This window comes from Pteronotus mesoamericanus, unplaced genomic scaffold, assembly GCF_021234165.1.
Source record: "Pteronotus mesoamericanus isolate MK-2021 breed Mesoamerican mustached bat unplaced genomic scaffold, CSHL_Meso_final scaffold_85, whole genome shotgun sequence".
NCBI classification, from domain to species: Eukaryota; Metazoa; Chordata; class Mammalia; order Chiroptera; family Mormoopidae; genus Pteronotus; species Pteronotus mesoamericanus.
The window spans coordinates 54,302,873-54,325,745 of NW_026555329.1; the positions used below are offsets into that span (position 1 = coordinate 54,302,873).

Sequence of the window (22,873 nt, forward strand, 5' to 3'; positions counted from 1 at the left end):
TGAGTTGGGGGTGGGGAGTCACTTTCAAGATTTGTTTCAAGTTCAGCTCCACAGACACTCACAGAGCAGCTACCTTTTCTGCACTGGGGCAGTATTACAGCTGTTATTCTCTTTGCTCTTCTCCAGCTCCCATTTTTCCTCTCCCCAACTCTTTAATGCTGTTACCACTCATCACCCTTTTTTTCTTATGCTTCTTAACTGGACTAATTGGGCCTTAAGCAGGAAACCCAGGGGTAGGGATTGCCAAAGAAGACATCCTTAGCTTGTGATCATTACTTATGACCACTACTTAAAGGATTATGTTAGTAATCAGTGAACCTGAGAATAATTACTCATTTCCAGTAAGAAGAATCAATTCAACTATTGACATCCTGTCTCCAAATTCCTTCAGTTCCTATTCCAACATCATGGCATGTCAATGCTTTGTGTTGGAAGCCTGTAGTATATATTACGCTTGGGACTACTGCTATTTTAGAGTTAGTAGACACAGACCATCAATTCCTCAATGCTGTAAGCATCCAGCAAGAGACACAGCCAAATGAAGCTTGAACTTGAACAGCATTTCTCTTTATGGATTGCTGACTTACTTGTCTCTTTTATAAAATGCTGAGATAAATATATCATCTGTTTTTTTTAATGTGTATATTATTGATTTAGTTACATCCCTAAAGACTGGTAGCTTTGGTATATTTCCTTAGAAGAAGATATATTCATGAGTTATAAAGTTTATTTTGTGAAAAAAGAACCTATTATAAATAATAATTTTAGAGAGAATCCAAGATGGTGGAGAAGTGGAAGCTACACTAACCCCCTCCTAGGACAAATCTGGAATTATAGCTAAATTGTGAAGATATCATCCAGAATAACCAACTGAACACTAGAGAAGCCTCATAACCATGGACAGACAGAAGAAGCCACTTCACCACAGCATGACTGGTAGAGAGTGTGGACAAGATGGGAGAGGGCTGACTGGGCTCCCACAAGTGGCAGCTGAAGTTTTGGAGGGATATTTAGTGGACAGGGGGTTCCTGCTGAGAGGTGCAGGGTCTAAACCCTAAGCTGAGCTCCCCAGCCTACCGCACCAGAGCCAGAAGGGAACCCAAATAATATCCAGCTGTGAAAAGCAGTGGGTTTCTGTCTGCTAGGGAGAGACAGCTGGAGATGCAGAGAGCCTCTTAAAGGGCCAACACACAAAATTTTGTTTGCAGTCACTTACCCTGGGCTCCAGCAGAGGGAGAGCAGAGAGGACTAGAGACTCTTGAGTAGTATCTGGGGTTGGTGGTTCTGGGGAGAGAACTGAAGGAAGAGTTACTAGAATCCATATGCTGAGCTGAGTCATTTCCCATACTGCAGAAGCCATCTTTCTGAGGCAAAGCAGTCCTCCCTAAGTGGCATCAGCCTGAGGGAAGCAATAATCCCACCAGCAAGAAATACTCTGCCCCACCCTGTGGTGCTTAAGCCAGACAGCTGATTAGAGTTTGATTAGATTAAAACTGGACAGTTCGATGGCTGATTAGTTTAACATCTAAAGTGGAAAATACAAAGAAGCAGCCAAAATGGGGAGGCAAAGAAACAGAACCCAAATGAAAGAATAAGAGAATTTTCCAGAAGAAGAACTAGATGAAATGGAGGCAAACAATTTATCAGATAGAGAGTTTAGAGTACTGATTATAAGGATACTCAACAGGATGAAAAAGACATCTAAAGTGGAAAATACAAAGAAGCAGCCAAAATGGGGAGGCAAAGAAACAGAACCCAAATGAAAGAATAAGAGAATTTTCCAGAAGAAGAACTAGATGAAATGGAGGCAAACAATTTATCAGATAGAGAGTTTAGAGTACTGATTATAAGGATACTCAACAGGATTAAAAAGGACCAGTCAGATATGAAGAATGCAATGTTTGAAATAAATAATACACTGGTAGGAATAAACAGAAGGTTAGAGGAAGCAGAAGATAGAATCAGTGTTTTGGAAGACAAGGTAGGAAAACACAGCCAGGCAGAGCAGCAAGAAGAAAAAAAAGAATTTTAAAAAATGAGGAGAATTTAAGAAACATTTTGGACAACATGAAGCATAATAATATTCACATCATGGGAATACCAGAAGGAGAAGAGAGCAAGCAAGGTACTGAGAACCCATTTGAAGAAATAATGACTGAAAACTTCCCTAATCTGGTGAAGGAAAAAAGTCATACAAAGTCCTGGAAGCTCAGAGAGTCCCAAACAAGTTGGACCCAAAGAGACCTATATCAAGATACATCATAATTAAAATGACAAGGCTTAAAGACATGGAGAGAATCCTAAAAGCTGCAAGAGAAAAGCAGGTAGTTACATACAAAGGAGCAGCAATTAGGCTGGCATCTGATTTATCAACAGAAACATTTCAGGGCAGAAGGGAGTAGCATGAAATGTTCAAGGTGATGAAAAGCAAGGACATAAAACCAAGCAAGGCTATCATTTAAAATTGAAGGAGACATAAGTAGCTTCCCAGATGAGAAAAAGCTAAAGGAGTTTGTTAACACCAAACCAGTACTGCAAGAAATGTTAAAGGGCTTGCTTTAATAAGAAGAAGAAAAAGAAAAAGAAAAAAAGAAACAGTAAACAGCCTAACAATAAAATGGCACTTACATATGTATTTATCAATAATCACTTTGAATGTATATGACTTAAATACTCTGACCAACAGACATAGGGTAGCTGAATGGATAAGAAAACAAGACCCATATATATGCTTCCTCCAAGAGACCCATCTCAGGTAGAAAGATACACACAGACTAAAAGTAAAGGGATGGAAAATAGTATTTCATGCAAATGGAAGAGAAAAAAAAGCTGGGATAGCAATACTTACATCTGACAAAATAGACTTTAATACCTAGGCTATATAGTAAGGCACAAAGAAGGACACTACATAATGATAAAGGGAACAATCCAACAAGAGGATATAACCATAGTAAACATTTACACACCCAATATAGGAGCACCTAAATATGTAAAGCAGAACTTGATGGACATAAGAGAGATCTACAGAAATACAGTCATAGTTGGGGATTTAAATGCTGCATTGACTTCAGTAGATAGCTCTTCCAGACAGAAAACCAACAAGGAGACAGCGGCCTTAAACAACACACTAAATCAAATGGATTTAATTGATATCTTCAGAGCATTTCACCTCAAAACAGCAGAATATACATGTGCACATGGAGCATTTTCTAAGATAGACCACATGTTAGGTCATAAAACAAGTCTCAATAAATTTAAGAAGATTGAAATCATATCAAGCATCTTTTCTTACCACAATGCTATGAAACTAGAAATCAGTCACAAGAAAACTGAAAAACATTCAAAGACGTGGAAGGTAAATAACATGTTATTAAACAATGAATGGGTTAACAAAGAGATCAAGGAAGATAGCAAAAGATACCTTGAAACAAATGAAAATGAGGACACAACAATCCAAAATCTGTGGAACACTGGGAAAGCAATCCTAAGAGGGAAATTCATAGCATTACAGTTCTACCTCAAAAAAACTAGAAAAAGCTCAAAAAAAAAAATCTAACTTCACACTTTAAAACTTGAAAAACTTGAAAAAGAACAACAAACAAAGCCCAAAGTGAGTAGAAGGAAGGAAATAATAAAGATCAGAGCAGAAATAAATGAAATAGAGTCTAAAAATGATACAAAAGATCAATGAATCCAAGAGCTGATTCTTTGAAAAATAAACAAAACTGACAAAGCTTTAATCAAGAAAATCATCAAGAAAAGAAGGAGAAAAGACCCAAATAAATAATCAGAAATGAAAGAGGAGAAATAACAACTGACACCAAAGAAATACAAAGGATTGTAAGAAAGTATTGTGAACAATTATATGCCACCAAACTGGACCTGAATGAAATGGATAAATTCCTAGAAACATACAATCTTTGAAAAATCAGGAAGAATCAGAGAATCTGAATGGATAGGTTACACCTAATGAAATTGAAGGAGTAATCAAAAAAACTCCCCAAAAACAAAAACCATGGAACAGATCACTTCACAGGTAAATTTTACCTCCTTTAACACCTTTCCTTCTCAAACTATTTCATAAAATTTCAAGAGAAAGGAAGGCTCCCAAACTCATTTTATGAGGCCAGTCCTAAATCTAAAACCAGATAAAGACACTACAAAGAAAGAAAATTATAGGCCAGTATCTCTGATGCACATAGATGCTAAAATCCTCAACAAAATATTAGCAAACCGAATACAGCAATGCATCAAAAAGATCCTACACCATGATCAAGTGGAATTTATCTGGGAATGCAAGGTTGGTACCACATTCACAAATCAATAAACATGATTCACCACATAAACAAAATTAAGGATAAAATCCACATGATCATTTCAATATATTCAGAAAAAGCTTTTGATAAAAACCTGCACCTATTTATGGTCAAAACCCTCAGCAAAGTGGGAATAGAGGGAACATACCTAAATGTAGTAGATGCCATATATGACAGACCCACTGCCAGCATCATACTCGATGGGCAAAAACTACAAGCATTCCCTTTAAGGTCAGGAACAAGATAGGGATGTCTGCTTCCACATCTCTTATTCAACATAGTACTGGAAATTCTAGCCACAGCTATCAGACTAGAAGAAATAAAAAGCATTCAAATTGGAAAAGAAGTAAAACTGTCTTTATTTGCAGATGACATGACACTGTACATAGAGAACACCAAAGATCCCACCAAGAAACTACTAGAACTGATAAATGAATTCAGCAAAGTAGCAGGATACAAAATTAATATCCAGAAATCAGTTGCATTTTTATGTGCCAATAACAAACTAACAGAAAGGGAAATTAAGAAAACAGTCCCATTTGTGATTGCTCCAAAAAGAATAATAGCAATAAACCTAACCAAGGATGTAAAAGACCTGTACTCAGAAAATTATAAAATGCTGAAGAAAGAAATTGAGAAGATACACATAAGTAAAAGCATATACTGTGTTTAAGGATAGGAAGAATTAACATAATTAAAATGCCTAACTACCCAAAGTAATCTATAGATTCAGTGCAATTTCTATCAAGATACCAATGGTGAATTTCATAGAACTAGAACAAATATTCCATAAATGTATATGAAATCACAAAACACCTCTAACAGCCACTGCAATTTTGAAAAAGAAGAACACAGTTGGAGGTATCATACTACTTGATATCAAACTATACTACAAGGCCATAATAATGAAAACAGCCTGGTGCTGGCATAAAAACACACATAGACCAATGGAACAGAATAAGAGAGCCCAGAAATAAACCCATGACTTTATGATCAATTAATATTTGACAAAGGAGCCAAAAACATACAAAAACATACAATAGAATAAAGATAATCTTTAATAATAAAAGGGGTTTGGAAATTGGATAGATACATGCAGAAAAATGAAACTAGACCACGTTCTTTCCAATTAAAAAAATGTGTGAGGTACCTGAACAGACATTTCTCCAAATAGGATGTACAGATGGCCAATAGACATATGAAAAGATGCTCAATGTAACTTATCATCAGAGAAATGCAATTTAAACCACAGTGAAATGTCACCTCACACCTGTCAGAATGGCTATCATCACCCAGGCTAGTTGTGAGTCAGGGGGTTGAGCGCAAGCCTGCAAACCAAAAGGTCGCCAGTATGATTCCCAGTCAGGGTACATGTCTGGGTTGCGAGCCAGGTCCCTGGTGGGGCACGTGGGAGGCAACTGATAGGTGTTTGTCTCATAAATCTATGTTTCCCTCTCTCTCTTCCTCCCTCCCTGCTCTTCTCTCTAAAATAAATAAAATCTTTTTTTAAAAATGACTATCATCAATAAATCAACAAACAAGTGTTGGCAAGGACGTAAAGAAAAGGGAACCCTCATGCACTATTGGTGGAAATATAGACTGGTGCCGCCACTGTGGAAAGCAATATGGAGTTACCTCAAAAAAATTAAAAATGGATCTGCCTGATGACCCAGTGACTCCACTTTGAGAAATATATCTGAAGAAATCTGAAACACTAATTCAAAAAAGTACATGCACCCCTTTGTTCATTGCAGCATTATTTACAATAGCCAAGATTTCCAAGCAGCCCAAGTGCTCATCAGTACATGAGTGAATAAAAAAATGTGGTACATTTACATAATGGAATACTACTCAGCTGTAAATATAGAAGGAAATCTTACCTTTTGCAACAGCATGGGTGGACCTGGAGAGCATTATGTTAAGTGAAAAAAGCCAGTCAGAAAAGACAAATACCATATGATTTCATTTATATGTGGAAAAATAACAAAATTAACATACAAAATATAGAAACAGACTCATAGAGAACAGACTGAAAACAGCTGTCAGAGGAAAGAAGGGTTGTGGGGCTGGGTGAAAAAGGTGACGGGATTAAGCAAAAAACAAAACAAAACAAAACCTCAGACAACAGTATAGTGATTACCAGAGGGAAAGAGATGGGGGGAAGGTTGAAGAGGGTATGGCTGGAATAAATGATGATGGAAGAGACTTGACATGGAGTGGTGAATACACAACACTATATACAGTTGATGTATTTATAGAATTGTACACCTGAAACCTGTATAATTTTATTAACTGTCACCCCAATAAATTCAATTAACAGGTGAAAAAAAGTTTAAATGAACTTCTTATTCATATATTTAGGCAATCGGTATGCCCTTGGGATCTACTATGTGCCAGGTGCTACTAAGAACCAGGAAAGCAGACCTACTCCTGGATCATTAAGATCACAGCCAGTCTGTTTCTTAATGGTGTCATCACGTTCACTCACATTTTTTCTCCTTAACTCACATTTTTTTTCATTGAGTCTCAAACCTCAATAATTTGCATTATTTTTATTAAAACTGATGTTTTCCTTATTTCTTAATAGACATCCTTTATTTTTCTTAACTTTTAAATTAAAATCAATCTAAAAAATATGAGAGACCCCATTCAATTCTATTTGCCTAGAAATAGAACTATATCTTTTCTGTTTTTATAAAAGGGAGTTTCACTGCAATCCGCTAAAAACAATTAGAGAATGTCCTCCATCTCCCACTCTGATGGATTCTCGTAGTGAGAATCTACTTTTGTTCTTTCTATCCTTGCCTCACCCCCAGCCTCTCTAGAACCCTGTTTTACAAAAGCCCTGTCTGATCATGAAGGAATGCTCTTTAGAACACTGGGAGACTGAGCAAGTAAGTAGTCAGTCTCAGGGAGGAGGAATGAAGGGAAAGTTGTAGAACCTCCAGAAGTAAGCTTACTATTTACTTAATTTAATTAAATATTTGTCAGAGAAATAATAACCAAAACCACAATGAAGTACCACTTCATACCCACTAGAATGTTCATAATTAAGAAAAATAGAAAATAACAAATGTCATTGAGGGTATCAGGAAATTGGAACCCTCATACATTGCTGATGGGAATGTAGAATTATGCACTCCATATAAAAAGTGGTCTGGCAGTTCCTCAGAAACTTTAATATAAAATTACCATAAGACCGAAAAATTCTACTCCTAGATATATGCCCAAGAGAATCAAAAATATATAATCACAAGAAATTTTGTACATGAATGTTCATAGGAGCATTATTCACAACAGCCAAATGGTGGAAACAACCCAAATATCCATCAGCTTATGAATGGATAAATAAAGTGTGGTATATCTTTATGATGGAATATTTGGCAATGAAAAGAAATGAAGTACTGATACATGGTCCAACATGGATGAACCTTGCAAATGTTATACTAAGTGAAGGAAGTCAGACACAAAAGACAACATACTACAGAATTCAATCTATATGAAATATCCAGAGTAGGAAAACCTATAGAGACATAAAGTAGATTAATGGTTGTCAGAGACCAGGGAATACGGGGAGATAAGAGGAGAGGCAGGATGGCAGAGGAGTGAATGGAAGTCACACTGACCTCCTCCCAGGACAAATCTGGAATCACAACTAAATTGTGGAGAAATCACCTGGAACAAACCACTGAACGACAGCGAGAGAGAAGACTTATAACCTCGGACAGAGAGAAGAATCAACTTTAGCACAACCTGACTTGTAAGGATTGTGGTAGAGATTAAAGAAGGCTAGCAGGGTGCCCACAGGTGGCAGTGCCAGAAGGATATTGAAACAGCCAGTTGGATCCCCCTGAGAAGAGTGGGTTCTAAACCATAAGCAGGGATCCCTAGCCTACAGCATCTGAGCCCAAAAAGTACACAGCCAGCTGAGAAAAGTGGCAGGGTTGCTCTCTACCAGAGACAGGTGGCTGGAGATGCAAAGAGCTGTTTAAAGGGTAGATGCATGAATTATTATTTGTAGCTACTTACTGTGGTCTCCAGCAAAGGCGGGGGGAGAGTGGGCTAGAGACCCCTGAGGACAGACTGCACATGGAGGCTTTGGGAAGAAAACTAAGAGAGTAGCAGGCAGGATCCTGGTGCTAACTCATCCCCCAGATGGCAGCAGCCATCTTGCTTGGGCAGACGACTCCACTTTGAACAGCCTGAGGGGAAACAATAGCGCTGCCACCAGGAGGGTCTCTGCCTTGGCCTGACTTAAGCCTGTGCTTAAGCCTGACTGCTGAGTACAGAGTGTCAGCCACAGATAGTAAATCCCTGGCAAGTGGAGGCAGAGTGGACTAGAGACATTAGAGAAGAGACTGGAGACAGAGGCTTTAGGGAGAGACCTGAGAGAGTAACCTCCATGTTACCAGTGCTGAGTTATTCCCCCATATGGCAGCAGCCATCATTCTCAGGCAGACCACTCCCCTCTGAGCAGCCTTTGGGGAAACAATAGCCCCAATCCCAGGAAGGATTCTGTCCCAACCTGTGTTGCCTAAGCCTGACTGCTGAGTGAAGAGTGACTACATTAACAACTGAATAAGACAGCCACAGGTAGATTTCTGGAAGTCTCAAACAGACTGCCTAAGGTCAGACAGCATCAACATTTGTCATCACCAGAAGCAGATTCAGAAAGAAAAAACAGCAGTAAATACCAGAGGCTCCTGAGACAAAATCCACTGTGGTCTTCTCCATGATTTGCGGTATTTTCTTTACTACCTAACTTTTTAACATTCATATTGGGTCCATGAATTTTGTGCATATTCATTAGATTTTATACTAATAGTTGTTTTTTCTACTTTCTTATAGTCTTAATTTCTTTACAGCCTTATTAATACTGGTTCATTTGCTATAGATAGTGGAATTGCAGGGGTGGTTATTTTTGCAGATGTGAGTTTGTTTCCTGTGCTTTGTGGTTTTGTTCTGGGAGCACCTGCACAAAAACACATAAGACATGGTGGGCAGAATGACCCTCATTCAACCAGCTGGAAGGTAGGACCCACCCAAAAATGAACAAATAGCAATCAAAACCCAATTACTTCCAGAGAGCCAATATAAATGTCATAAAAGGCATCCTAAGAGCTACAAGTTCAGGAGATCAAGGAACTGCACCACTGAATCTCACAGATCTCCTATCATAGAAGTTCATACCACAAACTCAGGAAATCTAGACAGATCAATGTAAGAAGCAAAAGCAGAAAAGAAGAGTCTTACAAATAATGGGAAGACAAAGAAATACCTCCCAAACGAAAGGAATGGAGGAATCCCCACAAAGAGAAATAAATGAAATGGAGGCAAGTAAACTCTCAGATATTGAGTTCAAAACAGTGTTTATAAGGGAGCTCAATGAGCTTAGTGAGCTCAGGGAGAATTACAAAAAACCACAGGGAAACTACAAAGAACTTACTTCAGACTATATCAGCATGAAAGAAGACATAGAACCTATGAATAAGAGACAAGAGGAAATGAAGAATACAGTTTCTGAATTGAAGAACAGAGTAGAAGGAATCAAAAGCAGGCTAGATGAAGCAGAGGATTGAATCAATGAGCTGGAGGGCAAGGTAGAAAAAAGCTCTCAGATGGAGCAAGAAAATAAAAAGAGACTCAAAAAGAATGAAAAGATGTTAAGGGAAATGTAGGACAACCTGAAACATCATAATATCCATATAATAGAGATGCAAGAAGGATAAGAAGAGGAGCAAGGGATATAAAACCTGTTCAAAAAAGTAATGATGGAAACATCCCTAATTTGAGGAGAGAAAAAGTCACACAAGCCCAGGAAGCACAGGGGGTCCCATTCAAGAGGAACCCAAGGAGGCCAACTCCAAGACATATCATAATTAAAATGGCAAATATCAAAGACAAAGAGAAAATCTTAAAGGTAACAAGGGAGAAAAGTACATTTTGAAATGTACATGGAACATTTTCAAAGATAAAACACATGGTAGGAAATAATATACAAGGGAGCCCAAATAAGGCTAGCAGTTGACGTCTCAACAGAAACACTACATGCCAGAAGGAAATGGCAAGAAATATTCCAAGTAATGAAAAACAAAGGCCTGCCACCAAGACTACTCTACCCAGCAAGGATCTCAATTAAAATGGATGGCAAAATAAGGAGCTTCTCAGGCAAAAGAAGGCTAAAAGAATACACTCCACTAAACCAGCACTGCAAGATATGCTAAAGGGACTGCTTTAAGAAGATAAAGAGTGAGAAAAAAGAAGAACTCAGGTACAAAGGGAAAAAATGAATAGTTACCTATCAATTATAACTTCAAATGTAAATGGATTAAATGCTGCAATCAAAAGACATAGGGTAGCTGAATGGATAAGAAAACATGACCCGCACATATGTTGCCTACAAGAAACCCACCTTATAACAAAAGACCTACACAGACTGAAATTAAATGGATGGGAAAAAATATTCCAAGCAAATGGACAGGAAAAAAAAATTGGGGCAGCAATACTTATATCAGACAACAAAGACTTCAGCAAAGGCCATAAAAACAGACACAGAAGGACACTTCATAATACTTAAAGGAGGAATCCATCAAGAAGACATAAACATTGTAAAGCTATGTGCATCCAACACAGGAGCAGCCAAATATATAAAGAAAATCTTGGAAGACTTCATGAAAGATACAGACAGCAACACACTAATAGTAGGATATTTTAATACCCCACTGTCAACAATGGATAGATATTCCAAATAAAATATCAACCAGGATATTGTCAAACTGAATGACACATTAGATCAAATGGATTTAACTGATATATATAGAATTGTTAATGACAAAGAAGCAAAATATACAATCTTTTGAAATGTACATGGAACATTTTCAAAGATAAAACACATGGTAGGGCACAAAACAAGCCTCAAACTCAAGAAAATTGAAATCATAACAACCATTTTCACAGACCACAAGGGCTTGAGTCTAGAAACCAACTGCAAGGAAAAAACTCAAAAACATTTAAACTCATGGAGATTGAATAGCATGCTATTAAATAATGAATGGGTCAATAATGAGATCAAAGAAGAAATCAGAAAGTTTCTGGAAACAAATAAAAATGAAAACACAGCAGTCCAAAACCTATGGGACACAGTGAAGGCAGTCTTGAGAGGGAATTTCGTAGCAATACAGTCCTACCTTGAAAAGATAGGAATATTTCAGGTAAATGACCTAACCCTCCAGCTTCAAGAACTGGAGAAACAACAAGAAACAAAGCCCAGAGCAAGTAGAAGGAAGGAAATAATCAAGATCAGACCAGAATTGAATGACATAGAGACTAAAAGAACAATTCAAAGGATCAACAAATACAGGAGCTAGTTCTTTGAAAAGATACACAAAATTGACAAGCCTTTAAGCAGAGACTCATCAAGAAAAAAAGGGAGAGGACCCAAATAAATAATATCAGAAATGAAAGAGGAGAAATTACAACTGATACCACAGCAATACAAAGGATTGTAAGAAATTACTATGAACAATTATATGCCAAGAAATTTGAAAACCTAGGTGAAATAGACAAATTCCTAGAAAAATATAGGCTTCCAACTTGGAATGAAGAAACAGAAAGCCTGAGCAGACTGATAACAGCTGGGTGAAATTGAAACAATAATCAAAAAATACCCAGCACACAAAAGCCCTGGAACAGGCGGTTTCACAGGAGAATTTTACAAAATATTTAAGGGAGAGCTAACTAAGCCCTGTCCTTCTCTGACTATTCCAGAAAATCCAAGAAGACGGACATCTCCCAAACTCTTTTTATGAGGCCAGCATCATCCTAAGCCCAAAACCAGAGAGAGGCACAGCAAAAAGAGAAAACTTCAGGCCAATATTGCTGATGAACATAGATGCTGAAATCCTCAACAAAATATTGGCAAACCGCATCCAGCAATACATTAAAAAGTTCATCCACCATGCTCAAGTGGGATTCATCCCAGGGATGCAAGGATGGTTCAATATTTGCAAATCAATAAATGTAATACATCACATAAAAGGACAGACCAAAATCACATGATCATATCAATAGATATGGAAAAAGCATTTGATAAGGTATAGCACCCATTTATGATAAAAACACTCAGCAAAGTGGGAGTAAAGGGGGCACACCTCAACATAATAAAGGCCATCTATGAAAAACCTACAACCAACATCATACTCAATGGGCAAAATCTAAAACCTTTCCCACTGACATCGGAACAAGACAAGGATGTCCACTTTCACCACTTCTTTCAACATAGTATTGAAAGTCCTAGCTACACCAATTAGACAAGAAAAAAAAATGAAAGGCATCAAAATTGCAAAGGAAATAAAACTGTCACAATTTGCAGGTGACATGATAGCATACGTAGAAAGTCCTATAGACTCCACCGAAAAGCTACTTGATCTAATAAGTGAATTTGGCAAAACAGTGGAATACAAAGTCAATATTCAGAAATAGAAGGCATTTTTGTACATCAACACTGAAATATCATAATGAGAATTCAGAAAAATGTCCCATTTTCTTTAGCAACACGAAAAATAAAGTACCTAGGAATAAACCAAGGAGGTAAAAGACCTGTACGCAGAAAACTGCACAACACTGGAGAAAGAAATTAAGGAAGACACAAATAAATGGAAGCATATACCATATTCATGGATTGGAAGAATTAACATCATCAAAATGTCCATACAACCCAAAGAAATGTACAGATTTAACACAATCCCTATTAAAATACCAATGACTTATTTCACAGACACAGAACAAACGTTTAAAAAATGTATATGGAACCATAAACGACTCCGAATAGCTGCAGCAATTCTAAGAACAAAGTAGGAGGGATTACAATACCTGACATCAAACTATATTACAAGGTCACTGTAATCAAAACAGTCTGGTACTGGCATAAGAACAGACACATAGATCAATGGAACAGAATAGAGAGCACAGAAATAAACCCATGTCTCTATGGTCAATTAATATTCAACAAAGGAGGCAGACGGATAAAATGTAGTAAAAATAGCCTCTTCAACAAATGGTGTTGGGAGATCTGGACAGCTACATGCAAAAAAAAAAAAAAAAAAAAAAAATTAAATTCGACCACCAACTTACACCATACAGAAAAATAAAGTTGAGATGGATAAAAGACTTTAATATAAGTCACAACACCATAAAAGTCCTAGAGGAGAGTATAGGCAGGAAAATCTCAGATATTACACACAGCAATATTTTTCACCAATTTATATCCCCTAGAGCAAGGGACATAAAGGAAAGAGGAAACAAATGGGGCTTCATCCAAAAAAGAAGTGTCTGCATAGCTAAAGAAAACATCAGCAAAATGAAAATAGAACCAACTGTTTGGGAAAATATATTTGTTAATGATACCTCGGACAAGGGTTTGATTGCCAAAATATGTAAAGAACTCACATGATTCCACTCCAGGAAGACAAACAATCCAATTAAAAAATGGGTGAAGGACCTGAACAGATACTTCTCCAAGATGGACATACAGAGGGCCCAGAGATATATGAAAAAATGCTCAGCATCACTCTCCATCAGAGGAATGCAAATTAAAACCACAATGAGATACCACCTCACACCAGTTCAGAATGACCATCATAAACAAACAACAAACAATGGGTGCTGGCAAGGCTGTGGAAAAAAGGGAACCCTAGTACACTATTGGTGGGAATGCAGACTGGTGCAGCCACTGTGGAAAACAGTATGGAATTTCCTCAAAATGCTAAAAGTCGAACTGCCTTTTGACCCAACCATTCCACTTCTGGGATTATACCCTAAGAATCCCAAAACACCAATTCTAAAGAACCTATGCACCCCAATGTTCATAGCAGCACAATTTACAATAGCCAAGTGCTAGAAGCAACCTAAGTGCCCATCGGTAAATGAGTGGATCAAAAAATTATGGTACATTTACATAATGGAGTACTACGTAGCAGAAAGAACAAAGAAACTCCTTCTAGAGCATATAACAGAACTGAAGAGAACACATTTTATCTCAGTGAATTCATTCCAGTTGTGAGCCCAATTCTTACTCTAGTATCTTTTCATGATAACATACTATGAGTCATAGTTTTATGTGCCAATAGTCAGTGGACATATTTCTTACCCTTAGTACTTAAGGAAAAAAAAAAAAACACTTTTGAAATCATCCCAAACTACCATGTAAAAAAACTTTTGTTGCCTTAGACATTATTTTTTCATTGAGATCTTAATAAAAAACTCAGAGCTCTGGATCTTGGACATATGTATTTGGTGTGAGAATTAAGTTCAGAGTATAAAAGATTTTCATATATAAAATCTTTTTTTATAAATAAAATCTAGTTTTTATTTATAAAGTGTATGCATATTGACATAATCATTTACTTATGCTGTGTATGTTACTTTTCTAAAGTCACATACTTAGAATCTTAAGCAATAATATATAATTGTGATGATATGACAACTGCATTTTGCTTATCAAATTAAGCAATTATGATAATGTATTTCTCTCAAAATGTAATAACATTGTTGCATTATTTATAAGAACATGAAATGCATTGTTAATTATTTAACTGTGTTCATATATGTATTACTATTTTCTCCATTAGAAAGGTTAAAACTCAAGGATAAAATATTATCCAGAAATGATAGAATAATAAAATGAGATGTGGAAAAAAAATTTTGTAAACATAATTAAGTGAACATAATAAAAGATGGCATATGATAACTAAAAAAAAAAAAGAAAGAAAGAAGATACTCCTACCCTTCATGACAGCATGGATGGAACTGGAGAACATTATGCTAGTTGAAATAAGCCAAGTCGTGCATGACAAATACCATATGATCTCACCTATAAGTGGAACCTGATCAACAAAACAAACAAGCAAGAAAAATACAACCAGCAACACTGAAAGAAAAAATAAACCGAAAGTAACCAGAGGGGAGGAAGGAGGGAGGTAACAGGGAAAAGAAGAAGGGTCAAGTCAAGGAACATGTGTAAAGGACCCATGGACAAAGCCAAAGAGGGGAAGGATTGAGGGTGGGAGGTGGGGTTGGTGGGGTAGGGGAAAGTGGTAGCAGGAAAATGGAGACAAGTGTACTTGAACAATAAAAATAAATAAATTTTAAAAAAGAAAAAGATCTAAAACTATGAACAGTAAAATGACAACAAACTCACAACTATCAACAACTGAACCTAAAAACTAAAAACAAAAACTAAGCAAACAACTAGAACAGGAACAGAATCACAGAAATGGAGATCACATGGAGGGTTATCAGTGGGGTACAGTGAGGGGAGAATAGGGGGCGTTCAGGGAATAAGCATAATTGATATGCATAGAATAGACAGGGGGAGGTTAAGAATAGTATAGGAAATGGAGAAGCCAAAGAACTTACATATACAACCCATGGACATGAACTAAGGAGGGAGTGGATCCTAGTAGGAGGGGAAGTACAGGGTGAAGGAGAATAAAGTAGAGGGAAAAAATGAGACAACTCTAATAGCATAATCAATAAAAAATATTTTAAAAATAAAAAATAAAAAAGTAAAGTAAACCAAAAAAAATTTTTTTAAAGAGTATATGGGGACATAGGATGATGGCTAAGGGGTGTTGGTTGAGGTAATGAAAATGTTCCAAAACTAATTTTGGTAATGGTTGCACAAATCTGTGAGCATACTAAAAACAATTAATTGTCTGCTTTAAAAAAAAATGAAGAGTAGACAGAAAGCCACTTATATGTCTTATGTTAAACCGTATTCATCATTCTTAAAGAAAATCAAATTCTAAAACAGTTTAATTCAAACAAAAGTTTATGTCGAGGGATGAGATCTAGATTCTATGTATTTGTAAACGTATCACATAAAATTACTTTGTTCGGGGCCTGGTCAGTGTGGCTCAGTTGGTTGGAGCATCATCTGGTGCACCCAAAGGTGGGTTTGATTCACAGTCAGAGCACATACCTAACTTTTGGGTCAGATCCCTGGTCTGGGTACGTGCACAAGGCAGCTGATGGGTGCTTTTCTCTCACATCAATGTTTCTCTCCCTCCCTTCCTCTCTCTTTAAAAGCAGTGAAAACAACATCCTTGGGGGAGGATTAAAAAAAGTGTTTTTTATTACTTTGTTCAGGCTTATGAATTTTAAGATCTTGCCATAAAGGATTTATTTTACTTGTATGTATATTTCTTACACATGTCCTGTCCCAGACAATTTTAGATCACAGCCACAACAATTAAGTAAATTCAAATTCCTCCCACCTCCTCCACCCAAACGTATTAGAAAAAGATTTTGAGACCTAAACACTAAAGATTAGTTGTCAACACAGTAGAAACTAAAAGATAATTGCCAGTCTTCTGTTTCATACTGATTGTCATAATATTGCCAGGTGATTTATCATAAGAATTAAATTTAGATGCTAGATTTAGTTCTGTGCCTAGAAATATCTCTGTGACAACCAAAAGGTATTTTGCAAACATTGCTTCAGGGATATGTTGATAGTTAAAGTAGTTACTCAATTTTTTAGAATTCGGGCAATGAGTGAAAGTGAGGAATTAATGATAGAAAAGCATTCTTCGTGCTTTAGGTATCCCTTCAGAGAAAGGGCTAATGATCAACTAAAAAGATATTAGCATCTGTGCTATGACCTCTGCTCAAAACTCCAGTTATCTCACTTTTCCACACAGCTTTCCTGTCTTTTCAGGTTCATCCCATTTTCTGTATCAAGCCACACTCATGCTAGCTGATGATCAAAAGTAGAGCTTGCCAGCTCTTCTAGTAAAGTTTCCTGTGCCAGCAGACTTTTAGATGTGGAATCTTCCTCCTCAGACACACTTAACTTGTGCAACCAATATTATTGAAACGGAGTATTTGGCAAGGCAAATATGTTGTGAAATTTATTTTAATGCCTTGACTCGCAAGTGGCTTTTAGGAGCTCAAAGTTGAAGCTTTTTATTGATACTTACTCTGGTGCTCCAGGAGTGCAGAGTCTTTAAGGAAAGGTCAAGCCCATGAATTCACGCATTAGATAAAGCTCCTTGCAAACCTGACTCATACTTTCTAGCTAAAATTCTATATATTTTCTTTATGGAAAGTAATAGTAACTACCTTGTAGGATTATTGTGAGGAGTAAACAAAATATCCATTTAAGGCATTTAACACAATGCCTGGCTGTTGCCCATTATGAGAGTACCACGCATACGAAGTCTGTCCGGAAAACATCCAGCCATTGTTAATATAATGAGAATGGTTTGCATGATAGGGATGTAACCTGGCAGCCAAGGAGAGTAGACTGGAATGCACATGCATGAACAACGACAACTTCTCTGTACTAGTCAGTGGGGGCAATAGATGCTGCTGAGTGAGCATGTGTACTGTGTGACTGTTGCATTCAAAATCAATGAGTGAGTAGAGCAACAAGTCTGCATCAAATTTTGCATTAAGCTTGAACATTCCTCTGTGGAAACTATTGAGATTTGAAGGTTTTCAGGGATGATGCAATGAGTGCAGTGCAAATAAAAGTGTGGCACAAACACTTCAAAAATAGTTGAAAATCTGTTGAAAGTGATCCACATTCTGGAAGGCCTGCAACAATCAGAACACCTGAGAATGTTGAACATGTACAGACTGGAATCAACAAGGATCAGCAACTGACAGTGCAAGAACTAGAATCTGATCTAAGAATTCCAAAAACCACTGTGTCCAAGATTTTGATGCAGGATCTTAGCATGAAACATGTCGTGGCAAAATTTGTTTCACAGCTTCTGCTACCAGAGCAGAAGGAACATCATGCTGCAGTTGGGAGGACCGTGTGAGGTGATACGATGACTACTTTGAAAGAGACTGAGCCATCATTGTCCTATGTACAGTGTTTCTTGTGTCTTATATCTTCTTCAGTAAATGTCTCTCTTTTTCATATTACTGGCTGGACACTTTCTGGACAGACCTCATATGGTGCTCTCCAGAGAAAAAGTCTTACCTGAATCAATCTTCCTTAGGAAAAGAGAAAGAAAAAGGTTAATCCTTTCTGAAAAATGAATATTTGGATAGGCTTCAGATATTTAATAAGGGTAAAGATAATGACCTAGTAATTAAGAAAAGATTTCTTATTAATAGATACAAGAAATGATATTAAAAAGTGCAAGAATACAGTAGAAGAAGGGATACTAGGAGGTGGTGGTTATTTAGCAGGTCTGAATTGAACAGAAGAAACTAAAGATATAGGCACAGAATGCACATATTCATAGGAAGGTTCAAGGGATGAATAATCTTCAGTGAAGTGGAAAGCACAGAATGATACAGAGACCAAATCAGGGTATTAGGAGAGGCTGGTGTTTTGTTTTGCTTAGTTTTGTTTTGTTTTGTTTTGTTTTGACTTCTATATGAGAGAAGTTTTTTATTTGATTTTAATCTTTCAGTTTGAACTAATTGGCAACAATCAAGAAAATATGAAAATAGGGGAGGGGAAGGGGATAGGAAAAAACAAGAGGTGGTAAACACCAGAAGTGAATTAAGATGAGAAAATTGTGTAACTGAAATCTGGATAATTTGGGATAGAGGCTTTCAAAGTCTAATGTCTGGATATTCTGCTTATAACCAGCACCCAGAGGGTGGTAGGTCTGGTAATTGAACTTCTTTTTACTTTGATTGCAAAAGTCATAAATACCTATTTGGCTTTAAATTTAGGAATAACAATAGTTTCCATCCTTTCCATCCTGACCAAATGACCTTTGATCCATCATTTAACTTCTGTGCAAACATTGCCACCCTGCTTAATGGAAATGTTTTGAAAGAGTTGAGTGTTTGGGGTAGAACAAATGTTACGGCAAAAAACATCATAATGTTTAACTTTTAGGGCTCTATGAAAACTTGGTTAGTTTCTCTATCAACAGTCCACTCTCTAGGAGCAAATTACATACCGCTACTCTGGGAATCTTCCCAGATTGTTTCAGGCTACTTGACTCCTTCATTGTGTTTAAAGAAAAAAAAATTACTACTGGTTCCCCAGAACATTTATTTGTTCTATGTGTTTGTTATGTACTAAGCAGTTATTGCCTCTCACAATTTTCATTCCTATTTTAAAGATGAGAAAGCTGAGGTAGAAGGGGTGGTTATTTAACTAAGTCTCACAAATGAATATGTTTGTTCTGTGATTTCAGTCCCATGGCAAATACAATAAATACACTTTCAGTGTAAACTAAAAGGATATTTGGGATGTCAGGAAATTTCACAGTCAGTTTCAAGCCCAGAGCTGTGCTCAGCCTCCAGCACCCTCAATTAAGAATGAAAGTTTCTCTAAGCACCTCTAAACTCTCCTAAAGTTTGAGTGTTCATCTCAGATAGTCATCCTTATTTTACCCCTAGAATTCATTATCACTGGGTTATAACAGTAGGTCAAATGGAAATTATATAACTAAGAAGCACCCCGGATTAGAAATACCTGAAAACAAGAATGACACCAGTTATCAAACCTCATTTCCAAGACATTGTTAAAACCATTAGGCCTTATTATAAAACCATGCTAAGGAGCAGTACTTTATTTATAATCCAAGTAATAGCATATGGTGGAGCAATGGTTTATAAAAATGACTGCACTTCATTTCAAAGTAGCTCAGGGCCTATTTTGACTTCAAAAGATCTATAAACATGTCTCAAGAATAGCAAAACTGGAACTAGATCCAGGTCTCCAGAATCCCCATCCAGTATGCCTTCCATTACATCAAGGGAAGCTGCCTGGTGGGGAGAATCAGAAGGATAGATTAAAAAATTATCCAGAATCCCCATAGCATAAGTGTTCTGGGGAGAGTTTTGGCTTCTTCAGTTAACAATACAATCATGAGGATTTGTCTGCATGTGCTGACTGATTGACTGGGAGATGTCCTTCCCTAGAAGCCATTAAAAGATCACAGGAAAAGTCTGTCTTGGCCGTTCACGTGAATTATCTTCAAGGCAGAAGATTAGAAGATGTCACATAGATTTACAATGAGATAAACTGTTTGCCCTTTGATTTTAACACCCACAAGCTCTCCTAGTCTATTATCATTACCAGTATCATCCACCTTTTCCCCTCATATTTAAACAGAGCTTGTTGGAACAAAGGTGTTTTCTGTTTTATTTCTCAGGTTGTAGTTTCTCGATCGGGATCATCAACCCCTCATGTGAACTTTCGCCTGGATTCCCACCCTGTGTCTCCAGAATCAATTGTGGAGCACCCATTAAACCAAAATGGCTACACACTGGTTGTCACTGGGAAGAAGGTAAGCCCTGTTCCCCCAAAGAGGTGCCATGGACGCAGTTCTTCCTAAGTATTTGTAGCCAGCGTCATGTTTCCTTTTTGACTTCTCTCTTTGTCTTGTATTCACCTCTCCTCTATCAAGTTATTTCTTGAGTATTTCAGAGATCTTCTGAAATCAAGTTAAATTTTTATTCAGGGAAAGTAAGACCTAAGGAAGGTCCTTTTCATAATGTGTACTTTTCCTTTTGTCCTATATTTCTCAATGAGGAAAACAAACATGCTGAATTAGTATTACAGTCCTGAGGGAAGAACTCCGGTGCAGGCAGATTGATCCTAAAAATGCATATTGGAATCTGAAACCAGCCAATAGCCATTTCCTCCGAGAGAAGGAGGTGCATCTTGATGCCAGAATGATATGTAAACTTACTTATAATTTCCCAGGGGTTCAAGAGTGTTTTCCAACTGCTTAAATTATACTCTCTTGTTATTTTAAAATTGTCTCAAACACAGCAAAATATCTCTATTAAATAGAACCTCTAGCATTGCATGACAATGCTTGTGTTCGCTGGACACTAATGGTAACTTCTATCACATACGTGTCTACAGTAGAGAGAAGAAAGGAATTTGATTGTTTTTTACTTTAATCACCTAGTAATTATTTCATGATTTGCACACATAGATGTTATCTCTAGTAGACTGTAAAATTATATTTACATGTATATTTGGTATATTCAGTTTTTATTTGACAAACAAACAAACTTCTGAAAGCTCTTTCCATCACTTTTCTTTACAGATCACCAAGATCCCACTGAATGGCTTGGGCTGTGAACATTTCCAGTCCTGCAGTCAGTGCCTCTCTGCCCCCCCCTTTGTACAGTGTGGCTGGTGCCAGAACAAATGTGTGCAATTGGAGGAATGCCCCAGTGGAGCATGGACTCAAGAGATCTGCCATCCTACAATCTATGAGGTAGGAATCTCTGACAGTTATAAATATGTTTTTGGTAAATACAAATCCTATTAATGGAAAAAAAATCCAAAACTCAATTTATTCATTTGTCTATGGGAAGGCACCATCTCCCTCCACCTTTTTTCTTTAGGGTAGCATTTGGGCATGTCCCCTAGTCCTGCACCTGAAGTACTTGCTTCAAACTCATTGAGATTTTCTCCTTGGGAAATTGCTCTCTCTTAGAGCTGTGTGAATAAGCTCCCCATTTCCTCACACTGGGACCTGCTCCCTCCTGACTCCCCCATTCTCTGAGTTCTTACCACCTACTTTATCTGCCAGGTGCCTAGATGTGAGCCTCTGCCACACACTGAGATCTGCTCGTGGCCTTACCCAGAACCCTACACTGAACCATGCAAGCTAGAGATCACAGCCATGCTGGGGCAAACAAGACAGGTTTCTTCCTGCCCAACTCCAGAGATGGTGGCCTTGTCTCATCACAGATGAGATTATAGATTACTTCTCGGGTCAAGTAGATGATCAACACCCATGCGTGGTGGTGCACCTTCTCCCCAAGTTCCTAGAAGAACCATAAAGGTGCAGCTGATGACTATACTAAAATCTAGACTGTGTGAGCCATTTCATTCTTTAATTATTAGATTCCAAAAATATTTGAGTGCATACTGCACAGCAGACATAATTCTAGACACCAGGGAGATACAGTCTCAAACTAGACAAAAGCACTTCTGCTCTTAAGAGAACATAGCTTCTAGCAATAAACTTCAGCCATGACATTGTGGCCTCCATCTCTCTGTTGCCTTACTTATGTAAGATATATTTGGCACTTTGCAACTCTCCCTGGCATTTTTAAAAAGTGTCTTGATCCAAACACATTTTGCTTGAAAATACTTCCCTGATGAGGACCCAGTGTATATTTTCTCTGCCTGCATGTAAAACAGTTGGACTTCAGTAAACGGTCCCTTGTGAAATATTCAAGTTAAAGGTCTTGGTTGCCTGGTTGAAGCCCAAGTAAACAAAGTGTACGAGTCAGAACAGGAACTGCCCCCAAGTGCATGGCTGTTTTCATTTAGTCATGGTTTGGGACAAGATTTGTACTGGGTGACTAGGATTTAAACCAAATTATTTTCTGTTGGGTGAGACACAATTATTAAGACTTAGCTCAATCAGCCAAGGAATAAACTAGAAGACAGGAAGAAAAATTTAAATCTATATACGCTTCTCTTTGTTCTTAATATACTTTTAAAACCACATGTAATTTTATACTTTTGTAAACACACAGTCTTAGAAATTTGAGGCACTAAAAAGCTGAGGTCAGCTATTCACGAAAGAGATATGAGCATGGCG

General features: G+C 37.3%; 1 protein-coding gene across 2 annotated transcripts in view; it reads left to right on the forward strand.

Annotated features, from left to right (window-relative positions):
• The window catches only part of MET (MET proto-oncogene, receptor tyrosine kinase), a 151,063-nt gene that overhangs the window by 79,495 nt on the left and 48,695 nt on the right, over positions 1-22,873 (forward strand). For both annotated transcript variants that reach the window (XM_054564436.1, XM_054564437.1), the window contains exons 4-5: positions 20,453-20,587; positions 21,359-21,532. In XM_054564436.1, the coding sequence (XP_054420411.1) occupies positions 20,453-20,587; positions 21,359-21,532 (309 nt within the window). The remainder of the gene's footprint in view (positions 1-20,452; positions 20,588-21,358; positions 21,533-22,873) is intronic.